The 26,421-nt window shown below is 42.0% G+C and overlaps 1 protein-coding gene across 9 annotated transcripts in view; it reads right to left on the reverse strand.

Moving 5' to 3' along the window:
• Window positions 1–26,421, reverse strand: part of Dgki (diacylglycerol kinase iota) — a 450,455-nt gene that overhangs the window by 169,191 nt on the left and 254,843 nt on the right. For all 9 annotated transcript variants that reach the window (XM_075953818.1, XM_075953817.1, XM_075953819.1 and 6 more), the window contains 4 exons: window positions 15,549–15,604; window positions 14,221–14,283; window positions 9,647–9,720; window positions 7,977–8,088 (listed from right to left, as the gene is read on the reverse strand). In XM_075953818.1, the coding sequence (XP_075809933.1) occupies window positions 7,977–8,088; window positions 9,647–9,720; window positions 14,221–14,283; window positions 15,549–15,604 (305 nt within the window). The remainder of the gene's footprint in view (window positions 1–7,976; window positions 8,089–9,646; window positions 9,721–14,220; window positions 14,284–15,548; window positions 15,605–26,421) is intronic.

The raw sequence follows: 26,421 nt of genomic DNA on the forward strand, positions 1-26,421 counted from the left end.
AGATGCCCTGGAACAGGAGTTACAGACAGTTGTGAGCTGCCATATGGGTACTAGGAATTGAACTCAGGTCCTCTGGAAGAACAGCCAGTGCTCTTAACTGCTGAGCCATCTCTCCAGCTCCTGAATACTACTTCGTTTAATGCACAAAAGTTTTCTTGAGATCAGCTATTTACTTAGACCTGAAACTTTGAACTATAAATTATCAAGGAGACAATAAAGGAGAATATTTTCCCAAGATAACTCGGAATGTATAAAGATTTTTAAGTAAGTGAATGCATGTGTGTGTGTGTGTGTGTGTAGCCCTAACACAAATTAAGCATAACTTATAAAACCAGAGGTCACCAAGTGTACAAGGAGAATCGAAGAGGAAGTAGGGCATTAGAGTGGGAATGCTGAAGGAGGGCCACAGACTAATGAAAATGACGTAAACACAGTGCATTTGTGTATAAAATTTTCAAAAAAAAATAAATTATAAATAAAATAAAATAAAAAAGTGTTGAAAAGAGAAATGAGGAACACACACAAAGCAGACAGGATTTATTTGCAATAAATACGTCTCTCAAAAGACTTGTATCTCTTGTAACTCAATAATAAAGGATGAACTATTCACAATCACATAAAAATAGGGATTTTTCGAAAGACACAGTGTAATCATGAAGATAGCCTGTCCTTTCTCTCATTTGTGTTGTTTAGCAGGCTGTCACTATTTGTTCCAGAGTTCTGTGACTTTATAAGACATATCTAACTCCTTCGCGCATTTGTTTTCCATCACCACTTTTATTATCTGTAGTTTTAAATCCAGATCAGCTCTTATTATTCTGCACATTGTGACTGTGTCAGTAAATATTAAAGAGAGCAGTTTTATAATTTTTACTAGGAGTTTTCAAAACATTTATCTCATTGAATCAATGCCTTCTGCCCTAGGAATTTGTCATAACAACTTCAACTCAGAGTTCACACGCAACATTAATTGCAGGGTTATTTATGACACCACACATCAGAAACATGAAAGCTACATAAAGGGAGGGTTATTATGTAAATTGTGCTGTGCTTATACAATGGAAGCGTAGGTTGCCACTTGTAGTAGGCTTTTGTGCTAATGATTAAATACAAAGAAAGACACTGCGGTAGGGAGAACAATGCCTACTGCCATCCGGATGCCATGGTGTGTGAACCTCTGTGTGGGTTTCCATCTGCTTTGTTATGACAAATCCCAGGAAAGAAGATACTGACTCAATGAAACAGAAAGAAAACTCTTGGTAAAATTATAAAACCACTTTTTAAAATTTATGTTTGTTTTCAAACATTAAAACAAAGTCACTGCCAGGAAACCCCCTGGAACATGAGCAACGATCTGCAAGTGTTATGATTAGATCAGCTCTTTTCACGTCAGTTCTTACGCTCACGCACAACATCAAATGGAGCAAACACGGAACATTTCCTTTTCTAAAAAGTACAAGACATCACATCATGGAGAAGTATAAACCCTCAGCCTGAAATCTCTGTCTTTTTTTTTTTCAGACTGAACAACGCTTTGCTTTCTTCATCCAGATATGTAAAAGAACTTACATAGTTTAATGTGAATTAACAGATAGATAAATGTGCCGTCTTCAAAGTGGAGGAGCCTAAAGTCAGGGGGAATGGCAAGTGAGGGGCCTGCTTCTTCATGTGTCTCATGCTTTGAATTATCTTAAAAAGTTTTAAATTACTGAGAAATAGACTCAACATGAAAGGCCCTTCCCAACCATAATAGCAAAAAATTGTGGCAGAAACAAATACAAATTATAATGCCTGATTATGGGTTCTGGAAAACACAAGAAGGCAATCAGGAGACCCAGTGCCCAATAAGGAATCATCTTAATTAGCAGGAATGCATCACAACCAAGAGTCAACTGAAGACTTCTCTTTGAAGTTTGCAATTACAAGATAAACGCTCCAAAAGAACTAGGGTTTTTTTTTTCCTATTCCAGCAATTCAATTTAAAATCTCTTTCTATAAGTCAGCCTGAATTTCTTATTCTTTGGATGTACTTAAATTACAAGCAGTGTACAAAATATTTATTAGCTTATTGCATGACCTTAAAAATATATAGCCTTTAATGATTTCAGATATGTCACTATCTAACAAAATAATTTGCTGCATAAAAGCTTGACCTGCTAGTTAAGGTTTTAACTGATATGGAATTTACTTTAAATATTTTCTGCCTTAGAAGCAACTGCAGTCACTAGAAGTGGAGATTCTATCACACGGTTGACACTATTACATGCAACGTTGTGTTGTTCATGCTGTGCAACGAGGAAACTCTAATCAGCATGACTTTAGGATTCCATTTCCTCTTCACCAAATCCCATACATTAAATCTCTTTCCTATCCATTCACATTAGCAAAAGGATGGGGAAGAGGGGGTTTAACAGACCCTCAACACCATCTAACCCCTGACCTCCAACCATGCATTTTCAGTTATTCATTTTTAAGTATAAAATATTTAATTGTATGTCATTCCTTCAGTTTTCCATCCATTGATGCTATCCTACTGATTGTATTTCCAGGAAGGTAAAATTATGTAAAATTATAAGCATGTATTGAAGATGGCTTATTGCCTTCTTATGGGGATTTCAGAGCTCTGTTCTTTTTGCAATGCTGTTTCACAATATCCACCTTATTTAATGCAATCATTCTTTGACTAATTGCCCACAGTAATCTCCTAGGATTCATTAATGCTCTTCTCCCTTTTGCAGTGGTCACTACGGCCAAATAATCCTGGGACTTCCCAGTCCCATTCACCTTTGTGGAACCTTCTTAACTCCACCCTTCTGGTATTCTCATCTTTTCACTTGGACCCTGAAGCCAATATGACCATTTGTCTATTAAGCCCCAGAGGCCGACATTCCATTCATTCACATCAGCTTCCAGGCACAGGTCTGATCACGCCCGACCCTTCGCCACAGCACCCCCATCAACACACCCATCAACAGCTTGAAGGACTGTTTGCTTTTTCCTGCTCCTCCCCTTGACTGCAGCTTTATTAACTGCGATCTCTGAAGCCACCACTTGCAGCTCTCCAAGGGCATGTGCTCTCAGGCTGGTTGCCCTGAGGGGCCACTGCATTCTAGAGACTCTGCCTCCTCTAGAGAGCTGGGCTCCCCTGAGAGCACCCCCTCAGAGGCTCTTCTTCCTGGCACCTCCCAGTTCTGTCCCAGAAGTTATCACTTTATTCCCATCTTCTCTCCATCCCAGAGCTGTGATACACCCCAAAAGTGGGCTTTTCTTTTGACTCACCCGTGAAGCAGTTTTACTTAGTAGCATGTCACTTATATGTGGCGCTTGTTAATTCACTAATATGTGTAACGTGGTCCAGTTATTGCTGGATCCAGTCAATAAGCATCAGTATCCACTAATGTTACAAAAAAAATGAGCAACATTCTATCCACTCCTATCTAGAAGAAAAATATGGCTTACAAAGCAGATTTGGAGTAAATACCTACTATTTGTTGAGTTCATAGACCCAAATCCAGGCTGAATTTTTCTTATCCAAAATGTTTGGGTCAGAAATATTTTGTGTTTCAGAGGTATTTCTTTTTCTTATTTTGGATTTTGGAATATTATGCAGACTTCAACTTTGGAATAGCCCTGGTGTGAAAATCCAAAACGGTCTGAAATCAAAGATTTTATTTGAAATGAACTATATTCAGACTTTGAAATGTCCTAATTCAGTCAATGAAAAACATTCAAGACTTTGGACATTTGGACTAGGAGTGCTTAACAATGCCATTTTATAAGGACATGCATATGAAATAAAGGGACCAGAGGAAACCAAAGGACATCTCAGTGATGCTTCAGGAAATTCAAACTCAGCAATGTCACAAAACACCGGCCTGGTTTAATCTGGAGTAAGACTTAAGAATGAATCTGTATAGACTTGGTAAACTGTCAACTGGTCATAAGAAAGCAAATGCTTCTTAGGAGCCCAGTGAAGGCTCGCCCAGGCAGACAGTTGGTCCTGCCTGGATATACTGATTTTCATAAAATATTACTGTGCTTTTCATTTATTAAAGAAAGCACATTGTCAAAAATTCCTCTGAGATATCTGTGGGTTAAACAACATACTGTGGGATTCATTTAAACTTAGAACTAGTTGAACTAGTTAACAACTTATAACTAGTTAACTCTGTATATGAGTAGTCATTCCAAAGGCTGGGTGTTGTGAGAGTTGGGGCTTTGCCCTATTATTTTGCCTGCTTTCCAGTTTATTTTTCTTATATTTATGCCTGTGTGTCTATGTAGGGGTATGGGCACATGGGTGCAGGTACCCACAGAGGTAAGAAGTGTCAGATCCCCCTGGAGCTGGAATTTATGTGGGTGCTCAGAACAGATCTTGGGTCCTCTATAAGAGCAACCTCTGAGGCATCTCTCCACTGCCTATTTTGTCTACTTCAAACTTAAAATCCTCATTAAAATATTTATTTAAAGAACATCTGGGCGTCTGGTAGATGGCCATGTGGATAGAGATCTTGCCATGCAAGCACAAAGACCAGAGATCAGATCCCAGCATCCACATTATGTGCTGGAGAGATGCAGTAACCTATTGGTGATCCACTGTCAGGAGACAGAGCCTCCTCAAAACAAGCTGATTGTCTAGAATAGCCAAGTCTAGAAGCTCAAGGTTCAGCAAGACACTTTGCCTCGGGAAACAAAGTGGAGAGAAACTGAGGAAGGCATCCAAAGTCAGCTTCTGTACTCCACACAGTCATGTACAAACGTGAACCCACACATATGAACATACATACATACACACACAAGCACAGTTTAAAAATAAATATATACATACATACATAAAACATTTGAATAAGTCCTCAGAGACACTGAATAAAATGAAAAGCCCAGGTCATTTCTCCAGGGCATCCCATGTCCTGGCCCTTTTCTTCTTCATCTGCTCATCTACATTTATGCACCATTAAACACTTCCACATTGAGGACTGTGGCTTCTTGTGTCTTCACATGTTTATAAATTTCTTTTTTCCCACAGTGCGGAATTCCATTTATTCAGACAAGGGGAAGCATGCTGTGCTTTGGTGCATACAGGTTAGAGTCACTGCCCACTGAACATTGCCCACTGCACACTGTGCACCGCATATTTCACACTGCCCACTGCAGGGGTGGAACTCCACTAATCGCCACTCCCACCCCTCCGTTCTCCCTACCCTCCCTTCTGCCCTATCAAGCTGGTACATCTGAATTGTATCCGCGGCTTCCCTATCTTCTGCCTCCAGAGAGGATCACCGGGGACAATTCAATGACTGTGGCAATGAGGCCGTCTGTATAACTGAGCCCTTTTCCTACCTACTTGGCAAGCTGGTATTACACTTCCTCCTCCTCGGGACTGTGTGTTATAAATGAGGCTTATTTGACATTGCAGGTTCACCAGAGAGTGAACCGGGCAACTTGAGCAGGGAGTCCCTACCATTAAACTCCCAGCTAACTATGCCGTTTCTATCTGCTGCATCTCTCCTAGACAGACATTAATTATACAATCATAAACAAAACCGCCAAAAGAGGAAAAAAAGACTATATTAAGATTCTGTTACAGATAAAGCAGAAGATAAATAGCCCTGGGACGCTGTGAAGAAAGTCGGCACATGCAACTGCTCAGTGTTGAAGAACAGGCAAAGAATGTTCACAGCTAGGCTTGCTGCAGAGCTCTTGAGCCAGGACGCAAGCAAGGGAGGGAAGAGTGCTGGAGAATCAAAGAAAAAACCCTGACTCTATTGGGCAGGTGTCCTATATTTAAATGTCTCCCAGAGAGTCATGTATGTTAGCACTTGGTTCCCAGCTGGTGGAACTGTTTTGAGGCTTAAGGAATGCTTAGAAGGCACAGCTTTGCTGGTGGAAGTATGTCACTGGGGGCGGGCCCTGAGAATTTATATCACTGTCCTGCTTCCTGTTCCCTGTGTATGGATACAAATGTTATCAACCAGCTTCCTGGTCCTGCCGTCATGCTGTCCCTTCCCTGCCATGAAGGACTCTATCACCCAGGAACCATTAGCTAAAATAATTCCTTTCTTAAAAAAAAAAAAAAAAAAACCAAAACCTTTCTTCCTCAAGTTGTTTTTGGTCATGGTAGTTAAACACAGCAACAGAAAAGTAGCTAATATACCAGCTAAGGGTATAAACCTTGATCTTGAGCACAGAGAGAAAGTATGGAACATTCCCTTTGGCCATTCAGGCCCTTGTAAAAGATCATCATCACCCAGACAATTCCTGGTCCCTTCTACCTTGCAGGTAGCATGATGAAGCTGTGGTATATGACAACGACTCAACCCACTCCCTCTGGATTAAGGTATAAGTGAGAGAGAAAAAACATAGATGGACTGTTTGGGGGAGCATGGGAGAGATCTATGGCAATTGTTAATTTGACAATCTATAGTCACCTGGGAGGCAGATTTCTGGGCATCCCTGTGGGATGTAGTCATTGAGTTAGGAAGACCCAGCTACAACTGTGGCACTGTTCCCCAGCTGGGATCCTGAAAAGCAGTAAGTAGAGAAGGGGGCTGAGGAGCAGCCTGCATTTACTGCTCTCTGCTTCCTCATTGGATGCACTGTGACGACAGCTTCGAGCTTCTGTTGCCTCTGCTTCTTTGCCATGACGGACTTTACCCTTGAACTGTGTGCTAAAACAAACACTTTCTCCAGAGTTCCTTCTGTTCAGGGTGTTTCCTCGCAGCACGGGAAAGGAAGTGAAGATGGCTGTGCTTTTGTTTATTAAAGTAGAAATACAACCATCTCACCTTTTGTGGATAGGGGCTGGCACACACCCAGTGCTATCCCAAAGTTACAAGTGGATGTTTTACTTTGATTTGTTGTACAAACTTTGAGTTTATATGATAACTTATATAATGCAACACGAAATAAGTCATTTTTATAATTTCTAATTGGTCAACATTAGTTGAATAAGTTGAACTGTTTGAATGAACTTACACTATAAATCCAGTTTTAAATACAAATATACAATATTAAAGTATGAAGTAATGTGTCTACTGTAGCAACTGAATAGTACTAAGATGATTATAATGGTATCTTTCCCATCTATAATATTTTGTGATAAACCGTACAGTCATCTCATGCTCAGTAAACAAGATGAAACTGGATGTAAATAACTAGTTTTTAAGCTAAATATTTATTTCTTCAGTAAGGCAGGAAAAGTATCAGCCAGGTGCTGTGGTTTGTATTAAAGCTGCGCCACCTCTGCACCTTGATGGCTTCATAAGCACGGAATGTCTTATTTCCTAGAAAGTAAAACAGAATCAAATCGATTTATCATTGAAGTTCAGATGATTATGAATAGGTTTTCAGACTTAAATGACACCATTCATGTTTATCCTAAGCATTTCTGTACTGTGTAGAGTTTATAAGTTGGTAAACCAAGAGGAAAAAAACTTTATTTGAAAATAGTTTTTTTAAACAATATATTCTGATCAGTTTCTCCTACATCTGACTCTTCCCAGATCCTCTCTGTCCACCCACATCCATACCCTTTCTTTCTTTCTCTCTCTCTCATTATAAAACAAGCAGACATCTAAAAAATAAATAAAATAAAATAAAAAGAATACCACAAAGCAAACAGAAAAAAATCCAAAGGAAAGCACAAGAAACAAATACAGATGCAGAGACACACACACATTTGCACATACAGGAATCCCATAAAAACACAAAACCAAAAACAAAATGTGCAACAAAAGACCCGTGATGTTTAAAAAAAAATGCTTAGATAAAGCATTGTGAGACAAAAACCCTCCAAAAGTACTACTGAGTTGGTTTTGTGTTGGCTAGCAACTGCTGGGCATGCGGCCTGCCGATGAGTGTGCTTTGTACACCCAGCCAGACTCCGTTGGGAGAAAACTAAGTTTTTGTTTGTGAGCAGTTAAAATTATTTGTGCCTTACACACAAGGGTTTTTAATAAAATTGAGATATTGCTCACCAAAGAGGCCATGGTGAATCCGATGACTTCAATGTAGCCATCATCGTGACGCTGGGGTTCAAAGTCGTGGTGATCTCCAGGGTTTCCCCAAGGCATTGTGCCAGCACAATATCTGCAAACCAGGTCAGAATCAGTTAAGAAGACCTCACTATTCTCCTGATTATCTCTGGGAATTAACTTAGGGTTAAATACACATGCACCAAGGTCTCGCACATATGCTCATGACCACACAGGAGGTTTATAGTTCTGTGTGTCAGTTTATAAACAAACTTTAAAAAATCATTTCTAATAATTTGTGATTATTAAATATAATAACAGCTTGTTGTTCTTGATGCATACCTTCAAGTGTGAAAAAATAGACTTATCTGCAAAACAATATAACTTTGCAAAAACAAGCCACAATTTTACAACAAAACCATCCTGTGGTACCCATCTTTCCTGTCTGTCATCATTTGCCAGCATTTCTCACTCCAGGGTTCATGTTTTCTATGTGAAGCGTTATCCTCCATCATTTAGTAACTCTTAAATGAAAACAACTTCACGCAAATGTAAAAAAGAACATGAACTAAGGTGGTAGCATTTACCACTGCATATAAAATCAAGGCAAGAAATTCCGACCGGAAAAGAATAAACGACAATTAAATAAGTAAATAAAAGATAAGAAATAAAAGATGCTAGGCACGGTGGTGCATGCCTGCTGTTCCAGTACTCAAGAGGCTAAGGTAGAAGGATTGCGAATTGTATGGAGAGATCCTCTCGCAAAAAAAAAAAAAGGAGGGAAGGAGGAATGGGAGACGAGAGGGGTGAGGTGAGGAAGGGAAGAGTAAGAAAATGATAAAATCGGAGAAGCGGAGTAAAGAGGAAAATACTACAGAAGGCATCACCAGCTGGCATTCCTCCAAATCCATAAGCCTTCTACTAAACCCATGCCGACCCATGCTCCTGACAGAGGTTGGAATTGAGTGCCCTGAGCATGCCAGGAGTAACCCGGAGGCCTTCGTGGGTTTCCCTAGTCATAATTTTTCTATAGATCTCTCATTTTCCCTCAGCAAATTCAGCAAAGTCAGCTTCTTTGCGGATTGCTGTCTGGGTTGGATGGTAGCAAATAATGAGGGGTTATAGGCATTTTGGCTTGAGAACCTAGCATCGAATTTTAGGTCAATGAAATATTATTCCTATTTTAAAAACAGTCAATCCTAAGTGTTTTTTTCTCCTGGTGCACAACAGTTCCAAAGAGCATTTAAACCCCGTCTATAACATGCCTCTCTGGTGGAGTCCAGCATCTGGCAGAGAAATCCATACTCATCAGGCTGGATGTGTTCCTAAGAGCTTTTGAAAAACTGAAAGTGGGGTTCTATCTTCCTGTCTTCCTGGAGGCTGCCAGGTGGGTGTGGGGCAGTAACGAGGATTAAATGAAAATGTTCGAGCAAAGGACCTGAGTCTCCGAAGACTAGGAGAATAAAGGTAATGAATTTGATATCCTGGGCAAGACCTACCGACCACAGGGAAAAAGCCAAGGAAGGGAAGAAAATTAGCAGACATGGAACCTCGGACAAGACATTAAAACAGAGGATTTCATGGCCTCTGCCTGGGGTGTTTCACTTATAAAATCAGATGCCCCAAGTCAGACGGAGGCATCAACCAAAGGCAACGGCATAAACAGAGCTTACCTGGGAATATTTAAAAATACTATACACTGGAACTTCAGGTCCTGGATCTTTGGGGTGAGATCTGTCCCATCGCACTGCAGCAACCAAAGCAGAGAAACAGGGCTTCTGAGGTTGGCACGAGACTGAGGGCCTCATCCGAGACAACTGGGTTGACAACAGCATAAAGCATGGAGTTCTTGCCCTTGCCCCCAGGGAGTGCCAGCTACTGTCATTGAACTTTACGCTGAGTCTAACTCTACTCGAATCAGGGCTTAACTCTGGTTTTGATCTGATTTCATATAAAATAAAACTTCCATTTGACCCAAACAGTTTTTCGCTGTTCCAATATTCAGATACTGTCATCCATTGCCTTGAACTATTATTAGACATTTAAACAGACAGTGCTAACATTTAAAGACTACACCACTTCAAAGCTGAAGTCTCGAGTGGAGCCAGCAGCAATCCCCACTGTCATCAATCGATCCACACAGCATGAACGTGGCCGTTGGCTTTCTTTCCTGCCTGAGATAATGTCTATTTTGAAACTGGGAAACATGTCTTGAATCCATTATCTGAAAGTTTTCAAGGAGTCTGCTCTGAATGTGTACGACCTCTCCCAGATCCCCTGTTGTTTGCTACAGGGTAAAGCCGGTGTCTCAGATGTCAGAGTTCATAAACTCCTGTTCAGAAGTGAGTGTGAGCATAAACACTGGGCAAGAAGACACAACAGTGTCTAGTGATTTGCTCTCACAAATCTAATCTCTCACAGAACTGGGCGGCACTTCTGAGATTAAACTGCTCGGGTTTGGACGTGACCTTGGTCTCTAGGACCCCCTGATAATCCTCCCCCTTAGTAGGCTTGTCCACATCTTCCTTCATCACCTGGTGCTTTCCCCGTGAGTTCTGCCCTCTAACCAGTCACAAAACAGTCTCCATTTCCCTCTCCATCTCCACAGTGATAAAGTCCAGAAGACTAATCAGAGTCAAGGACACAGTGCCATGGTGGAAAGCTGCCTTTTCAGCTTACTCTCTCCCGGTTCAACCCCCGCACCCCAGAATCCCATGGGTTTGTTCTCTTTTGGAAGAAGAAATAGAGCATTCCAAAGCTCACCACAGTTTTATAAAGATTTTTTCAGCAGAATTTGAGACTAAGCATAATGATTTTGCAAGCTGTCAAGGTTGCTTCCAAGCACCACATTCTTTTCCCACCTGATCTGAATACACCCCAATTTTCACAAATGGGCTCAAAAATAATTTCCAGGAAATCAGATAGCCTTAAATCAAATATTTCCAAAAGTAATTTAGAAAGAAATCAAGTTCTAGTAGTGATCAAAGATGTTTAGAGTACGCCCAATAACCAAAATCCTCCAAATCATTTAAGGGCTTCAAGCCAATCCACAGATGACTATGGCCATGAAGGAAGCATAGAGTAATTTTATTTAAACAATCAAAGTTCAAGAGTATAAACAAAAAAAAACCCTTACATTCAAAATATAGGATAATCTGTTGCTATGTACATTACAGAAAAAAACACTAAAGTAAACACCACTAAACGTGGACCCCAGTGCTCTAGCCTTTCCTCCTAGGAAATACGTCAGTGATTATAGTACCTCATCAAATTATTTAAAAATGCCCACCATACAATGTGTAGTATTTTACTATTTTTGCATATGAATGCATGAAAATGTACAGTTCTTTAGAACATCGGTAATAGGTGTTTTCCCTAATTCAAACACACAGAAGAGAAAATATCTGCTTGCAAAATATGATTGTGTATCCATTCCCATGGGTTGATAAACCAAACAATGGGCAGTAAATAGTGTGATATGTAATGTTTTCTTAGTACTTTGTGCTTTCTTGGTCTAGAATTCGTACACACACTTTATAACTATGTGTCTGCTATATTACATCCACGATACTGACTTCACCTGTGACAAAGATAAGCTGGTCTGTTTTATATACAGCTGATACAGTTAGGCTGTGAAGTGTCCCTCAAAAAGGCTCATATGGTAAAGCCTTGGGCTCAAGATGGTGGCAGCACTGAGGTGTGACTGGATGGTGAGCATGCTATTGCGGTGCTGAGTTCACACTGAACGAGATGTTAGGAGGTAGGGCCTACTTGGAAGACGTTCACTCAGGGTTTGCCTTGATGCGTGCATATTGTCCTGGTCCGTCAGTCATCAGTCAGTTTCTCCCTCCCCCTTCTCCTTCTTCACTTTTCCTTTCCTTCTTCCCATCCTCCATTCTTGGTCACCATGAAGTGAACAGCTCTGCCCCCCTCATCCCTCCCACAATGAGCATCTCTCCTCTCCTCATCCCTTTCATCATGACAGCTCTCCTCCCCTCATGCCTCTTACCATGACAGCTCTGCTCCCCTCATCCCTCCCACCATGACAGCTCTGCTCCCCTCATCCCTCCCACCATGACAGCTCTGCTCCCCTCATCCCTCCCACCATGACAGCTCTGCTCCCCTCATCCCTCCCACCATGACAGCTCTGCCCCCCTCATCCCTCCCATCAAGAGAATCTCTCTTGCCCTCATCCCTCCCACCATGACAGCTCTGCTCCCCTCATCCCTCCCACCATGACAGCTCTGCTCCCCTCATCCCTCCCACCATGACAGCTCTGCCCCCCTCATCCCTCCCACCAAGACAGCTCTGCTCCCCTCATTCCTCCCACCATGACGGCTCTCTTCCCCTCATCTCTCCCACCAAGACAGCTCTGCTCCCCTCCCTCTGTTCTCTTTCCACCATGAGGCTGTGCCTCACCCCAGGGCCAGAAACAAGACTGCTTTGTCCAGGAGCTGAAATTCCCTGAAGGGATGCCATGGGTAGATAATACCAGCAATATTTAACTCTTGTCTCAGTGGATCTCAGGGTTTCATCTTCCATGCATATTTTGCTATAGATTATAGACTTTATGTTATGATAGCGATTGAAATCATATAATGTTCTGAGTACTCATATGGTTACAAAGAAAAGACATAGAAACTCTAGTAAAAAAAAATAGCAAGAGATTCATAGCCAGATACATATTAATGCTGATAAAGCAGCAAGAGCAGCTTTACAAATGTTTGCCTATCAGATTTCTATACTTCCCACACACACGCACTTTTACCCTCTCTTTTTGAGATAGGTTTTCACCAAGCTATGCAGGGTGGCTGCTGGCCTTGAATTTCCATTCCTCAGCCTTCCAAATAGTTGGGGCAACTGACAGAAGCCAATGTGCTCAGCCTAGCATTTTTTAAATGAACCTTGCATCCTGCAAGAATGAGTAAGTCATTTCTCCTACATTAGCACTGTATATACTAGTTTATTAACATTGGACACATTATCAGTGCCCCAGGAAATATCATTCTATTACAATCCTGAGTTGTTTCATTTTCAACAATCATTTTCCTTTTTTGGTTTAATATGGAAGTAATTTATTTAATATAGCTAGCATGTTTTTGTAAAAACACTTTGCTGGACTTGGCAGTACATGCCTGTAATCTCAGTGCGTGGGAAGTAAAGAAACACAGAAGAGACTCAAGGCCATTTTGGCTAAATGGCAAGTTCAAGGATAGAATGGCACTCTCTCAACAAACTACAAAGGACCAACTAGAAGCAGGTATATTTCATTTTGTAAACATAAATGAAGATCTCATGAACAGGATTACCTCTTAAATGTTAAAGACTGCTTTTCATTTTAACTGTCTCATTTTCCTCTATCATTTCTCTAAATCTCCATAACCTAGTATCATGTATTTTCTGTATTTTGTCTATTTTTGCATATATGTACACATACATATGCAGGCCACACACATATGTTGTTTCTACATTTCTTTACCTGCTGCATGATGGGTGAAGGCACTGCCATGTTTCTCCATAGATGTATTTTTTTAATCATTCAGCCTCATTTTGATTAATTCTTACAATTATGCAAATCAAAGCCATATTCATCTCTTCATAATCTCAGTTATTACATAAAATAGTTTGTTTTTTCTTAACTGATTTTATGATATATTAGACTGTACCAGCTAGACAAAGAAAATTTCAACTCTCTTTTGCCTCCAGTGGAGACATAGCCTGAGTCTGAAACTGAAGAAGTAACAGGAAGCATCCACCCAGGGCGAGGAGCCTTGACTTTGAGTGCAAATCCAGGATAAAGTAGGTGCTTGTTCTATAATGGAGACTCCTCAGAAAGGTCTGGAACAATTGTTGGCTAAGTATTTGTTTATACTGGAAAAGCCGGCTCATGGCATTTCTTCCAGGAAGATTTTCTGTATCCTGAATGGGATTACCACTCTTGTGCTACCAGTGTTCTGCACGTATGATTGAATAGTGGTTCTATGTGCCTGTAGTGATTATTTCTACATGTACGATTGAGCAATGGTCTATGTGTCTATGGTGATTATCACCCTTCTCCGTGATTTCCTCGGGAGTCAAAAAGACGGAGACTGACACATGTAAGAACTCATCAACACGGTCTAACGAGCTCCTCTACATGATGTGCAAACTGTATGCAGCCCAGGGGTTAATACATCAACTGACATGGGACGGGGCATGAAATCCATATTCACATGCAATTAAAGGAACCCATACAGTCAATACTCACGACAACTTTGACGTGTTTGGATAAGTCCCTAGAACTTCTCTGCAGGAAATCAGAAAAGGCTGCCTATACCATGAGGGAGAAAAGAATTTTTTGTTACATGGTTTCCACCAAATCCTTGCTTCAACATGATAAGATAGTTTCCCAAGATTCCACACTTTGAAAAAAACATACAACAAATTCTCCTTTGGTTGAACCCGAGGTAAAATAGGGCAGTGTCTGTGGAAATCATCTTTGTTTTCAGACTATAAGCTACAAGAAAATTTAAGATTAGAGGAGACGATTGAAAAAGTGGGTGGTTCCCAGAGTCGTTGGGAATCCAATGCTAAGATCACCTTTAGCCTCCCCCAGGAATGCTGTCCACTGCCCCTCATTTTTTAACTCCTACCCAGTGCTATCCATTTGAGGTGCATGTTATTGCCACATTCTGTGTGTCCTGTTTTCACCTCTACCCACTCCTAGGAATGTCCTTGCAGAGTGAAGAGTCAAGTCCCCCTCTCCCCACCCCTGCCTCCTATGTGTTCTCACAGCAAGCTCCATGCTCTGCCAATTTCTCAACCAAGGTCACTGGGTGCACAGCCTGCTGAAGATTATATCCTCAGTTAAGACTGTCTGTGATGGATGGGATTAGCTGTCAATTTAACACAGTCTACAACCACCCGGGTGAGGTGTTTCAGTGTGGGACTGTCTAGATTAAGTTGGCCTTGCCCTCATGTCTGTGGGTGGTATCTTGATTAGTGGGAAGGCAGGCTTGTTGCGGGTAGCACCTTTCCCTGGGCAGGGAGTCCTGGATTGTAAACGTGGAGAATCAGCGTGAGCAGGATCATGTAGGCACTCGTTCCTTGCTCCCTGCTCCTGATGGTGAATGTGTGGTGACCAGCTGCTTCAACTTTCTGCCACCTTGCCTTTCACCAGTGACAGAATGTGATTTAAAAATGTTAGTCAAATGAACACTTTCTCCTTTAAATTGCTTTTGGCCAGGATACTTTATCACAAAAATAGGAAGCAAACTAAAACACTGTATGTTTTTCCCATCTATTTTTTCCAGTTCCTTCATTGATATCTGTTACATATTGCTCTCTAAAAGTCATTGACTTTTGTGCACCCCAGGGGCCTAAAATTCAATCACAGTCAACACCAACCCCTTTACTGGCCATTCATTTAACAAATATTCCCTTTCTTTCATTCCTTGGTGAAGGTTTTAGGAATAACTATACATAAGCATAGATGGACGTGTCTAGCATTGCTAATTTTGATGTGGTTATTTCTTTAGTATTCAGTGAATTGGCATTAAATAATATTAATAATTATAAAATGAGAAATATACTTACCCCTGCATAGAACATTTTATTCCGAAAACGACTATTGAATTTCTCTGGATTTGCTTCTGCAAAAGACAGAGAGGTAGTTTTGTTATAGGACCTTTATAAAAGATTGGTCTTGGTGTGAATTGGAAGTGTGTTTGGAGCACTGATGGTCAGGTCCTGCCTATCCTTGCTCTACTGGAATGTTGGAGTGTGAGGTCCCAGAAAGGTAGTTTGATGAGCTCCCAGTGCACTCACAAACATTAGAACTGGAGACTTTATTTTTTAATTGCTTTGAATCATAGGATCAGAGGGATTTGGGACATGGATGGAAGAAAGAGATCTGGGGATGTGGTTATTCTCACTGATGTCAATGAGAGTGTGGCTTCTGTAAACCACATGGAAAGCTTCAAAATGCAGTTAAACAGGAGGGATTTTGAGAACTCTGGACCCCCTCCCTTATTTGTGATAGACCATGGAAGAAATGGAAGTAAATGAAAGAAAAAGAAATGGAGGTAGATAAGGAGGTAGAGAGTGGGAAGAGGGTTGGAGAGAGGGAAGAAGGGGAGGGCTTCTGAAAATACTTTCATATTACAGAAAAGTACAATATGAAAAATAATTTAATCTTCAGCTTGCCTGTACCATTATTTAGCTCAAAGAGACAAAAAGATGAAATAGTCCATATCAAGGAATTTTCACAGGAATTCAGGTGTTAATAAATGCCTACATGAAATATAATTTCCTCACATGTTTCTCCCTTTGGAATTGTATACAACAATACCAAAGTTTCACTAAACAATCCACTGGTCTACCTTAGCCCTCTGTCTTTGTACCCACCCACTAGTGACTTCTTAGGCTAGGTCTTTCTCCCAGTCATTTCTCCCGAGAGAGCAAGAAGATGAGAGGGCACTTTCCCAGTCCTAAGACTATCTAAAAACAGTGATTACCATTCCCTGTCAAAATGAGAGGATGTAAGAGTCCACTCGCCCAGACTGGTCCTTAGGAATAATACAAAATCTCAGGGGAAAAAAATCCTACATAATGCTTATTGAGTTATTTTCAGGATCCTTAGAGCCAACTAATACCTGCACTGGGTAAAGAAACTGGGTAAAGAATTACAAACTTAACTAATAAGAGAAGGGAGGGAGTGTTTGCAGATAAGTTCTCAATAGCTAACTGCAGCTATTGAATCTCAAGGCTTTCCTAAATACTGTTCTACTCAACAATACACTAGGATCCTAGACACAAAGCTGAGCAAAAGATTATGAAGAATAATTTAAAAAATATAAAATGGTGTTAATGGCTCGCTCTCTCTCCCTATTACTCTTACCCTCTTTTTAAGAATTATTTATTTATCATTTATTGAGTGTGTGTGTGTGTGTGTGTGTACCTACAAGGGTCAGAAGAGGGTGTCAGGTCTCTTGGAGCTGGGACTTGACTGTGAGCCACCCAATGTGAGTGCTGAACCCCAGAGCTCCTAACCACTGAAGCCATTTCTCCCTCTCTGTGCATCTAACTTGTTTTGAATCAACTTGCCGGGCTTCCATTTTCATTTTCAGTTACAACAGCTTTCTTGTTTTATAAAACCTGAGGTAGATAAGAACCATTTTTTTGTACTGTGTCTTGAGTATATGGGCTCTAATTTTTTTTAAAAAAAAAATCCAGTCCAGCTATCTAACAAGTTACAAAAAAATGGAAATGTCATCCAGCCACAGCTCTGGTGTAGAACTTGCTCAACACAGATGCCCACAGCTATTAAGCGAACCCTAGACCAGCATTTATGTGCTTTATAACTTATGGCTTGGAAAAAGTCACAACTCTATGTGGTTTTTCTAGGAGACTTGATTTTTTTTTAATAAAACTGAAAAGAAGATTCATTTTCTCCAAAGACAGACTATTTCCCATAAGACCACCAAAACGGGATAAAATGGAGAAATAAACTGAGCTTTTAGTGACTTAACTCACACCTTTGATGAAAATGGTCACATCCAATGCAATTTAGCTGGGAGCAATAAACTTTAAAAACAAGTCCATCGAGACACCTAACATTCAGAGAGCTGTCAGAAAGACATAGAGGAAGGGATGGGCAGGCACTTATATGCCTTGGCCTTAGGGGTTTAAGGGGAATCCTGTTAGTCCCAGGATAATGCACTTCTGAAAGGCTGTTGGGTGAGCACTCTTCCTCTAAGCCACATTCCTAGCTTCATTTCCCCTTTTGCATCTTTTGTGTAAGCAAAAAACAAGACTCAGAAAGACAGGTCAGCTAGACCTCAGAGGAAGCTCAGCCTACTGCCGGAACTGGGCCACCTACTGCCGGAACTGGGCCATCTCCTACCAGGGCCAAGCCATGGAGGAAGCAAACAGGCAGAGGATGGCCCGCAGATGCAAACAGCTGTGCCCAACATCATTTCCATTGCTGTGAGAAGGAAGGGCTGAATGGCTGAGTGTGTTTACATGCAGCATATGAAGTTGGTGTACCTTTAAGAAGAGCCAAGAGCGTGGACACTCCACTCTACCTTCCACACTGCCTCGAGGAAGAAAGGCAGAATAAAGACTTGGGGAGAGGCCAATGAGAAAGTTCAAGAGCTCATTCCTTCAGGAAGTTATGTCTGCTAGGTGATTCAAGGTAAACATGAAAGACTAACAGTGTTGGCACCACTGCCAGAAGGATCTGTGACCAATTGTTTGAATTCCCGGGTTATCCATTCTCCCCCTTCACAAGGAGTGGGGGTGAGACAGTCAGGCCCACTCACTGTCTTCTTACTCCATTATTCTGTTTCCTGGCAGCAATGTGACGTTATCAGTTTCCTGCTCCCACCATAAGAAATCATGACCAATCTGGAATATTCAAACACCATTTATCGATTTGCTTATAATTCTCTTAGTCAGAATTCTGGAGTGGGCTCCCTTGCAGCCCCTCCTGAGGGTTTGAGACATATATACCGTGACACCCTCATTGAGAGAAAACATGTCCTGGTAATTCAGGTTGTTGGCAGAATCCACATCCGAAGGCTGTGGAACTGAAGCTCTCCTGTGGCTAGAGAAGAGCGCTGGTTTGCACTAATGGAGTGCTCATTCGCTGTCTGAATTCGTTGGGTTCTGATCCCTGCCACAGTCAAAACCAGCTCATCAAATCCTCATAGACTGAATCTCCCCGACTTCTCCTGTCCTCTACCTCTGCTTTTAGGGGTTCACATGATTATACTGGCCCATGCAGGCAATCTCAGATTGTCTTCTGACATTGAAGTCGGCTTTGCTCACATGAGTAAAGCTCTCCTGTCACGATGGGCAATGACCCCAGGTAGCAACTGCCATGGGAGGCAAAGCTGCTGCCATCCACCTTCCAGCCCTCATGGCTCACAGTCCTCCTCCTAGTTGGAAAAGGTATTTAGTACCTAAAAGGTCCTCAAGGGTCACAGTTCACTGTACCATCAACTTAAAAATCCCAAATCTTGTCTAAGTCTCGTTATCTCAAACCTTCCCTTTTAACTAAAGTTTCTAAATGATTTGGCTCTAATTAAAATCTGTTTCTAAGGATGATGGAGTTCTGGGTATAATCCATTAAGCTGATTAGAAATGTTAGTCCCATCGTTAAACACAGCACAAAGGCACGGTGCGTGCCACCACATTGGGAACCTTGGTTCAGAGTTATAATGTTTTCTTGGTGCTGACCTCCACCTAACATATCACCACACTCCTCAGAAGGTTTAGTAATTCCATTTAATGAAAGGGTTCATATGGAAAGCATACTGATTCACCTCCTCGGGCATCCCTTTTATATCCAATTATTATAATCCAAAGATCAACATTCTGACATTTTGAACATGCAAATTTGCAAAGGTATTTAGCCACAATTAATTCATGAAAGACTACCTAGGTTACACACTCCTCCCTAAAATAACACATGTAAACAGACTCACAAGACCATTTCAGTGTAGAATCCCACCACAGATTTCAAAGAAAGTGGGGATGGGTTTACAGGAGGGTTTGGAGGAGGAAAAGGAAAAGGGGGAAATATTGTTAATTGTTGTAACGGTCTATCCTGTCCCTTTAAGAGACAAGCCTCACCCACTTCCCCCCTTCCAACCAGGCCTTACTTCCTTCCAACCTGCACACATCACTTGCTCTCTCTCTCTCTCTCTCTCTCTCTCTCTCTCTCTCTCTCTCTCTCTCTCTCTCTCTCCTTTCCCCTTCCCTTTCATAACCCACTTAATAAACTATACCCAAACCCTCTGTATGGTGAGCCTATCTGTCTCTGTCTCTCATCTGCCACTCCTGGTGGGACCAGCTGCCCCGCCAACCTGCCCAGGTCTCTTACCCGCCACCTCCCACCCTCCTAGGACCCACAGAGGCCTCGGGTGGTGGGTCCTGGCTGCCCCTCATGGCCCGCTGCACCTTTCGGGGAACTGCACCTCGGCATTTTATCTAAACCATTACAATTGTATCATAAATTCAAATTGAAAAAAAAAGCTGTTGTTCAACAGTGCTTTAAAAAAGACATTGAGTTTCTTTGGACGGTATTTCAGAAAACTTAGAAGCTTTAGAAATATTTATGCACTTGTTTATTTATTTTTATGTGTATACGTGTACACTTGTGTGAGCTTGTGTGCAGCATGTGTGAGCCCTTTCCCACGGAGGTAAAAAAAAAAAAAAAAAAAAAAAAAAAAAACGCCACCAGATTCCCCTGGAACTGTCGTTTTAGGTGCCTGTGAGCTGCCCGATATAGCCGCTAGAAAGCAAACCCAGGTCTGCAAAGAGAGATATTAGCGCTCTTAACCACCGAGCCAGCATCTCTCCAGCCCCCCAGCGGCTTGTTGTTATTGCTTTGTTCTATTTTTTCTTTAAATTCCGTGTGCAGAATAAGAGATAAGCAGCTGAGCATGGTGGCGCGTGCCTTTAATTCCAGCCTCAGGAGGCAGAAGCAAGCTGATCTCTGTGAGTTCAAAGCCAGCCTGGTCTATGGAGAGAGTTCCAGGACAGCCAGGGCACCACAGAGAAACCTGCCTCAAAAAAACCAAAACAAAACAAAAAGAAACAAGCAATCATAGAGTTTTAATTTTGTCATCAAAATATGAAATAAGTAGTTAAAAATGTCGGTACATTTGTTACTTACATTTCATAAATAAAACAATGTAATCTTACTAATAATGAGCCTAAAGAAGCCTTAGAATCTAGAGTTATTAAACATAAAGGTACTTAGTCTTCCTTCGATTTTCACTACTTAAAAGTGGATGAGGATTTGGTTTAAACCTGCTCTATGTCTACGTCTAATTGGACTTGTTTATAGGACCCTGAACACCTTACCAGTGGTTACACCAGTGAAGAAAATGTCTCCCCTCCCCCCATCAACCACTAACTGCCTCGTGGAGGGGCGGAGCCTCGTGAGCCTCTCTCCTCTCCATAACTGGATGCAGATGGGCTCAGGCTTGTGCTGGCCATGCGTAGGAAATCACAGCTGCTATGCCATCAAGAACGACCGACCACTCCTGCCCAGAAGACGCGGTCCCCAAGACTGCACTAGCTCCTCTGACTCTCAAGTCTTTTCTATTTCACTACTGCAGATATCCAAACCAAGACGCAGGAACCTATGCAGCGTTACAGAACCACTTTTAATTCCAATTTTATACACTAAAAGAAAACACTCTTTTCAATATCAACTCTCATTAAGGACATTTTAAGAGTGCCCTTTGCCTTCTAGAATGTCCATATTACCAATATCATCTTTCAAGCACTGTAGAAAAGTCATTCATTGTGCATTCACTTTTCACCTGACTCACACCCAGGACAAGCAGGTGAGTTCCTCTGTGCCTTTCACCTGACTCACACCCAGGACAAGCAGGTGTGTTCCTCTGTGCCTTTCACCTGACTCACACTGAGGACAGATAGGTGTGTTTGTGTGCACTTTTCACCTGACTCACACTGAGGACAAGCAAGTAAGTTCCTCTGTGCCTTTCCTTCTTGCCTGATATGATTTTTACCATCATTAATTCTTATCTATTATCACATTTCTCCCTTATCCTTCATACGTATTACCCTTATCCTTTCTGGAAACATCTTCCACCTCTGCCAACAACCCTGATAAACACCCATATTGCTTACTGTTTGCACAACTCATCTATACATTCCTTCTATTGATACTTCCTATTTTGTAATCAATGGGCCTTATCCTCCAATGGAACATTCTGGTACTGTCATAACCACTTACTATTACCATTGGACTGGGAGCTGGCAATTAAAAAATAAACAAGGGAGGGAGGCAGGTCTGAAAATGAAAGTTCAGACATGGTTGGAAGTGTCTTGATATGTACCTGGGCTCACTGTTACCCCACCTTTAGATGTGAACTGATTTTTTTTTCTTTTAAAGAAGATGCCACCCCAGGCAGTTAGGGTTAAGATTGGTTGAGTCTAATCAGATCACATAGACACTCACTGTGTTGTAACCAGCACTGCCTGTGTAGTAGTATAATGACCACATGTTACAGGTGGACACTGGAACAGTGAGTGAATTTCACATAGAAATTCAAGATGGGAGGTTTGCGGCAGTGAGGACCAGCTGCCGGAGCTTTGGTGCCTCACCAGTGGCATGCAGTGAGTCTCGGCACCGCCTTTGGCAAGGAGGACATTTAGCAAACCGCCACACATAACAGCCTCTTAGGAGATACAGTTTCTGTGATTGAATCATGGAAGTCACAGCCTTTGAGTCACACTGCCCACATGCCTCTGTAGATTTGGTGCAAGTAGCAAATCCAAAGTTGATTCCAATGCTGCCTCCTCTAGAGTCGTGTGTGTATTTCCTTACCTTGTGCCTAAGGTTCAGCTCCTCTGAATCATAATCTCAGCGAGACAGTAATACAGAAGTATTACTAATACTAAATATATCCAAACCAAGACGCAGGAACCTATGCAGAGTTACAGGACCACTTTTAAATACTAAATACTAAACGCTTGATGTGTCTGATATTCATGTCCAATGAGTGACAATCTCATTCACACGGCTGGTCAAATGAGACCTGAGTTTGTCACTCACAGCTATAATCACTGTTAACACGCCTAAACGCCAATGTACTGGAATGTTTTCTATGTGCCCCCTCGAGCACTGTGATAGTAAGGTACCAATGAAAGGACGAGGCAGTTCTCCAAGTGAAAATGACATGACCAACTCCGTTACATTTCCAAATCCTCACCCAAACACTTTGCTTTGCAAGCAGCAGGAGTTCATCCAAGATGCTCTGGCCACTTTGGGAAGAATTAGCACTCTGTTCTACCGAGTGAGGTACAATCTTATCCATATAGAGACTCAGATTCTTACATATACCCCTCTACCCACAAAGTCAAAGAAAATACTAAGACGTCCCCCACTCCCTGCCTGGCTTTCAACCCATAACTCTAAAACCATCTACACAGCAACGATTCTAATGAACTGTCCCCAAATTAATGTGACTTTAATTGTCCCTTCTAAAAGAAGTACTATATAAGTAGCTATGTTAAGAACTTTCCATTTGATGGGAAGTTTCCCATCTATGCCAAAACTTTTCTCTACAGTTACATTTTTAAAACTCTGCCCTCGCGCAAATGATATCGATTATCCATTAAAAGTAGATGGGTTGGCAGAATTCCTATTTAGAGTTACATATGTTCATGACATCAATTGATCCATTTTTTCCTTCACAATGGCTTTCATGAGACTCTGAGTCACCCTTAAGGTATTTTGCAGCAAACTATACAACTTTTGTCTTGAAGCCTCAAATTGCAAGTGGGTGGAGCTCTCAACATCCCCAACCCTAGCCATTGGAAGCTAAGAAAGAGAAAGGAAATCTTCTTTTGAGTTATGCCCCAGGAAAAGTTGTCCGTGCATCTGTAGATGGCCCCACACTCATGTGTGTGCGGGTAAGACCCATCAGACTCAGTTGGTGGGGGAGAGGGGACCTGAAGAGGAAAAAAGAATTGGGGGACATGTTATGGGCATGGGTAGTCCAGGACCCGAGAGAGGCAAATGTGTGGGGTATATATGATTAATATAGACATATCTATGAAACTGGCTGTCAAAGAATAAATAAAACTATTACAAAGTAAAATAAAACACTAAGCCCTAGCAATAAACTTCCAAGGCTCATGTCTGGAATCTGACAGCTGCTTGGCATTTGGTTTCCTTTATCAAAATTCTTTTGCAAACCACATTTTTTTGTACTGTGCTATCCCTCTGCGTTCTCCTCATCCTGATGCATAAAAATTCCATCTTAGTACAAAGGTCTATGTCATTAGAACAACCTTCTAATTATTAGGCTCAAAATCAGGTTCGCTCTTTTTTTTTTTTTTTTTTTTTGGATCTTTGAGACAAGATTTCTCCGTAGCTTTTGGTCCCTGTCCTGGAACTAGTTCTTCTAGACCAGGTTGGCCTCGAACTCACAGAGATCCACCTGCCTCTGCCTCCCGAGTGCTGGGATTAAAGGCGTGCGCCACCACCGCCCAGCTAAAATCAGGTTCTCTTGAACTAGGTTATGTGGGACCGCTGACTCAATTAGGCCTTTTATCAAGACAGGACGCCTGGTTTGGGAAATTCCTGTATTTGTGATATTGAGTCGCTTTACGGGTATTGTAAAGAAACTCAGAAATCTTATTACTAAGAAGTCCACATACATAAACTCTTAAAGATAAGGAAATAAGGAGAAATATGCTAGGAACCAAAACTGCTTCCTGTTTACTGGCCAAGTGAACACTCTTGAAACACAGGAAGAAAAACGTGTCACAAACAGAGGCCCTACACAGGCGGCTTGATTAACTCTCCCGCGACTACGCTGTGGCAAGGATGTGCTTGTTTATGGTATTTCCGATTTGGAGCATTTAAAGTTCTTTTATTATCCACCTATTCTGCCTGTGGTTTTCTAGCTTTTCAGAGAGGAAACACGGACAACAGTTCTTCTTCATCCGGTACTGCTGTCCCTTCCATAACGCAGAATTCAACTGCACAGACACTTTCTCCTCACAGCCTTAGTTGAAGCCCAAAGGACCAGACTTGGTGAACCCAGTCAGGGTTTTCCATGTTTGTGCTTCAGCTGTAGTTCAAATTCTAAACATCTGAACCCTAGTGCTCCACTGCGGATGTCTAGTGTGTAAGAGTTAGATTATTCTTTGCCTGATTATCACTGAAGTTTGGGATTCTGGATTTCTGTGTTTCAAGTTTGGGGTTTTAAAACAACTTGAGGCCTGCAGAGCCTCAGGAAATGAAGGAAACGGTTCCTCACTAATAACTTTGCCTTTCATCTCCCAGTTTCAGACCTTATATAACTATGTCTCAGTTACATCTAAACATATTCACAGGGAACTAGGTACCGACCCAGTAATAGATCAAGGACAAGGGCAGAGGTATAGAGTAGACACTAATAGATAGAGTGTAGGTGATAGAGGGATGGAGGGAGGGATGGAGGGATAGAGGGAGGGATGGAGGGAGGGAGGGATGGAGGAATAGAGGAATGGAGGGATAGAGGGATGGATGGAGGGATAGAGGGATAGAGGGATAGAGGGATGGAGGGATAGAGGGATGGAGGGATAGAGGGATGGAGGAATAGAGGAATGGAGGGATAGAGGGATGGAGGGATAGAGGAATGGAGGGATAGAGGGATGGATGGATAGAGGGATGGAGGGATAGAGGGAGAGAGGGAGGGATGGAGGGATAGAGGGAGGGATGGAGGGATAGAGGGAGGGATGGAGGGATAGAGGGAGAGAGGGAGGGATGGAGGGATAGAGGGAGGGATAGAGGAATGGAGGGATAGAGGGAGGGATGGAGGGATAGAGGGATGGAGGGATAGAGGGATGGATGGAGGGATAGAGGGATGGAGGGATAGAGGGATGGATGGAGGGATAGAGGGATGGAGGGATAGAGGGATGGAGGGATAGAGGGATGGAGGGATAGAGGGATGGAGGGATAGAGGGATGGAGGGATAGAGGGATGGAGGGATAGAGGGATGGAGGGATAGAGGGATGGAGGGATAGAGGGATGGATGGAGGGATAGAGGGATGGAGGGATAGAGGGATGGAGGGATAGAGGGATGGATGGAGGGATAGAGGGATGGATGGAGGGATAGAGGGATAGAGGGATAGAGGGATGGAGGGATAGAGGGATGGAGGGATAGAGGGATGGATGGAGGGATAGAGGGATGGAGGGATAGAGGGATGGATGGAGGGATAGAGGGATGGAGGGATAGAGGGATGGAGGGATAGAGGGATGGAGGGATAGAGGGAGGGATGGAGGGATAGAGGGATGGAGGGATAGAGGGATGGAGGGATAGAGGGATGGAGGGATAGAGGGAGGGATGGAGGGATAGAGGGAGGGATAGAGGGAGAGAGGGAGGGATGGAGGGATAGAGGGAGGGATGGAGGGATAGAGGAATGGAGGGATAAAGAGTAAAAGAGATGGAGTGGAGAGAGAGATCATTACCAACCTATATCCTAAATTTTCTCAGTTCTGAATGGCTAAGAAAATTCAGATGAAATATTTTATTATTTCATCCTTTTCTCATGTGTATTTGAATTTATTTTTCTATGATATATAATATTGTTTTAGCTTTTAAAATATTTTTATCCTTTGAAAATTCCATATGTGCATACAATGTATCATGAACATACCCGCCTCCACTTCCCCCACTTTGACACTCTCTAGACCCTCCCAGCACATCTTCTCCCAATCTTATGTGGGATCCACTGAGTCCAATTAGTGATTCGTGCTGCACATGGACTTTCCACTGTCTTGCCCAATCTATTAGGGACCACAACCCCAAAGAAAGTATTCTCCTTTCCCCAGCACCCATCAGCTGCCAGTTCATCTTACTTTCAAAACTTGTCCTCCCAGAGTCTTGATCCCACATCTTCTCATCTCAGAAGTTACCACAACCTCCTTCTCACT

The sequence above is a fragment of the Microtus pennsylvanicus genome, chromosome 19 (genome assembly GCF_037038515.1).
Source record: "Microtus pennsylvanicus isolate mMicPen1 chromosome 19, mMicPen1.hap1, whole genome shotgun sequence".
NCBI lineage: Eukaryota > Metazoa > Chordata > Mammalia > Rodentia > Cricetidae > Microtus > Microtus pennsylvanicus.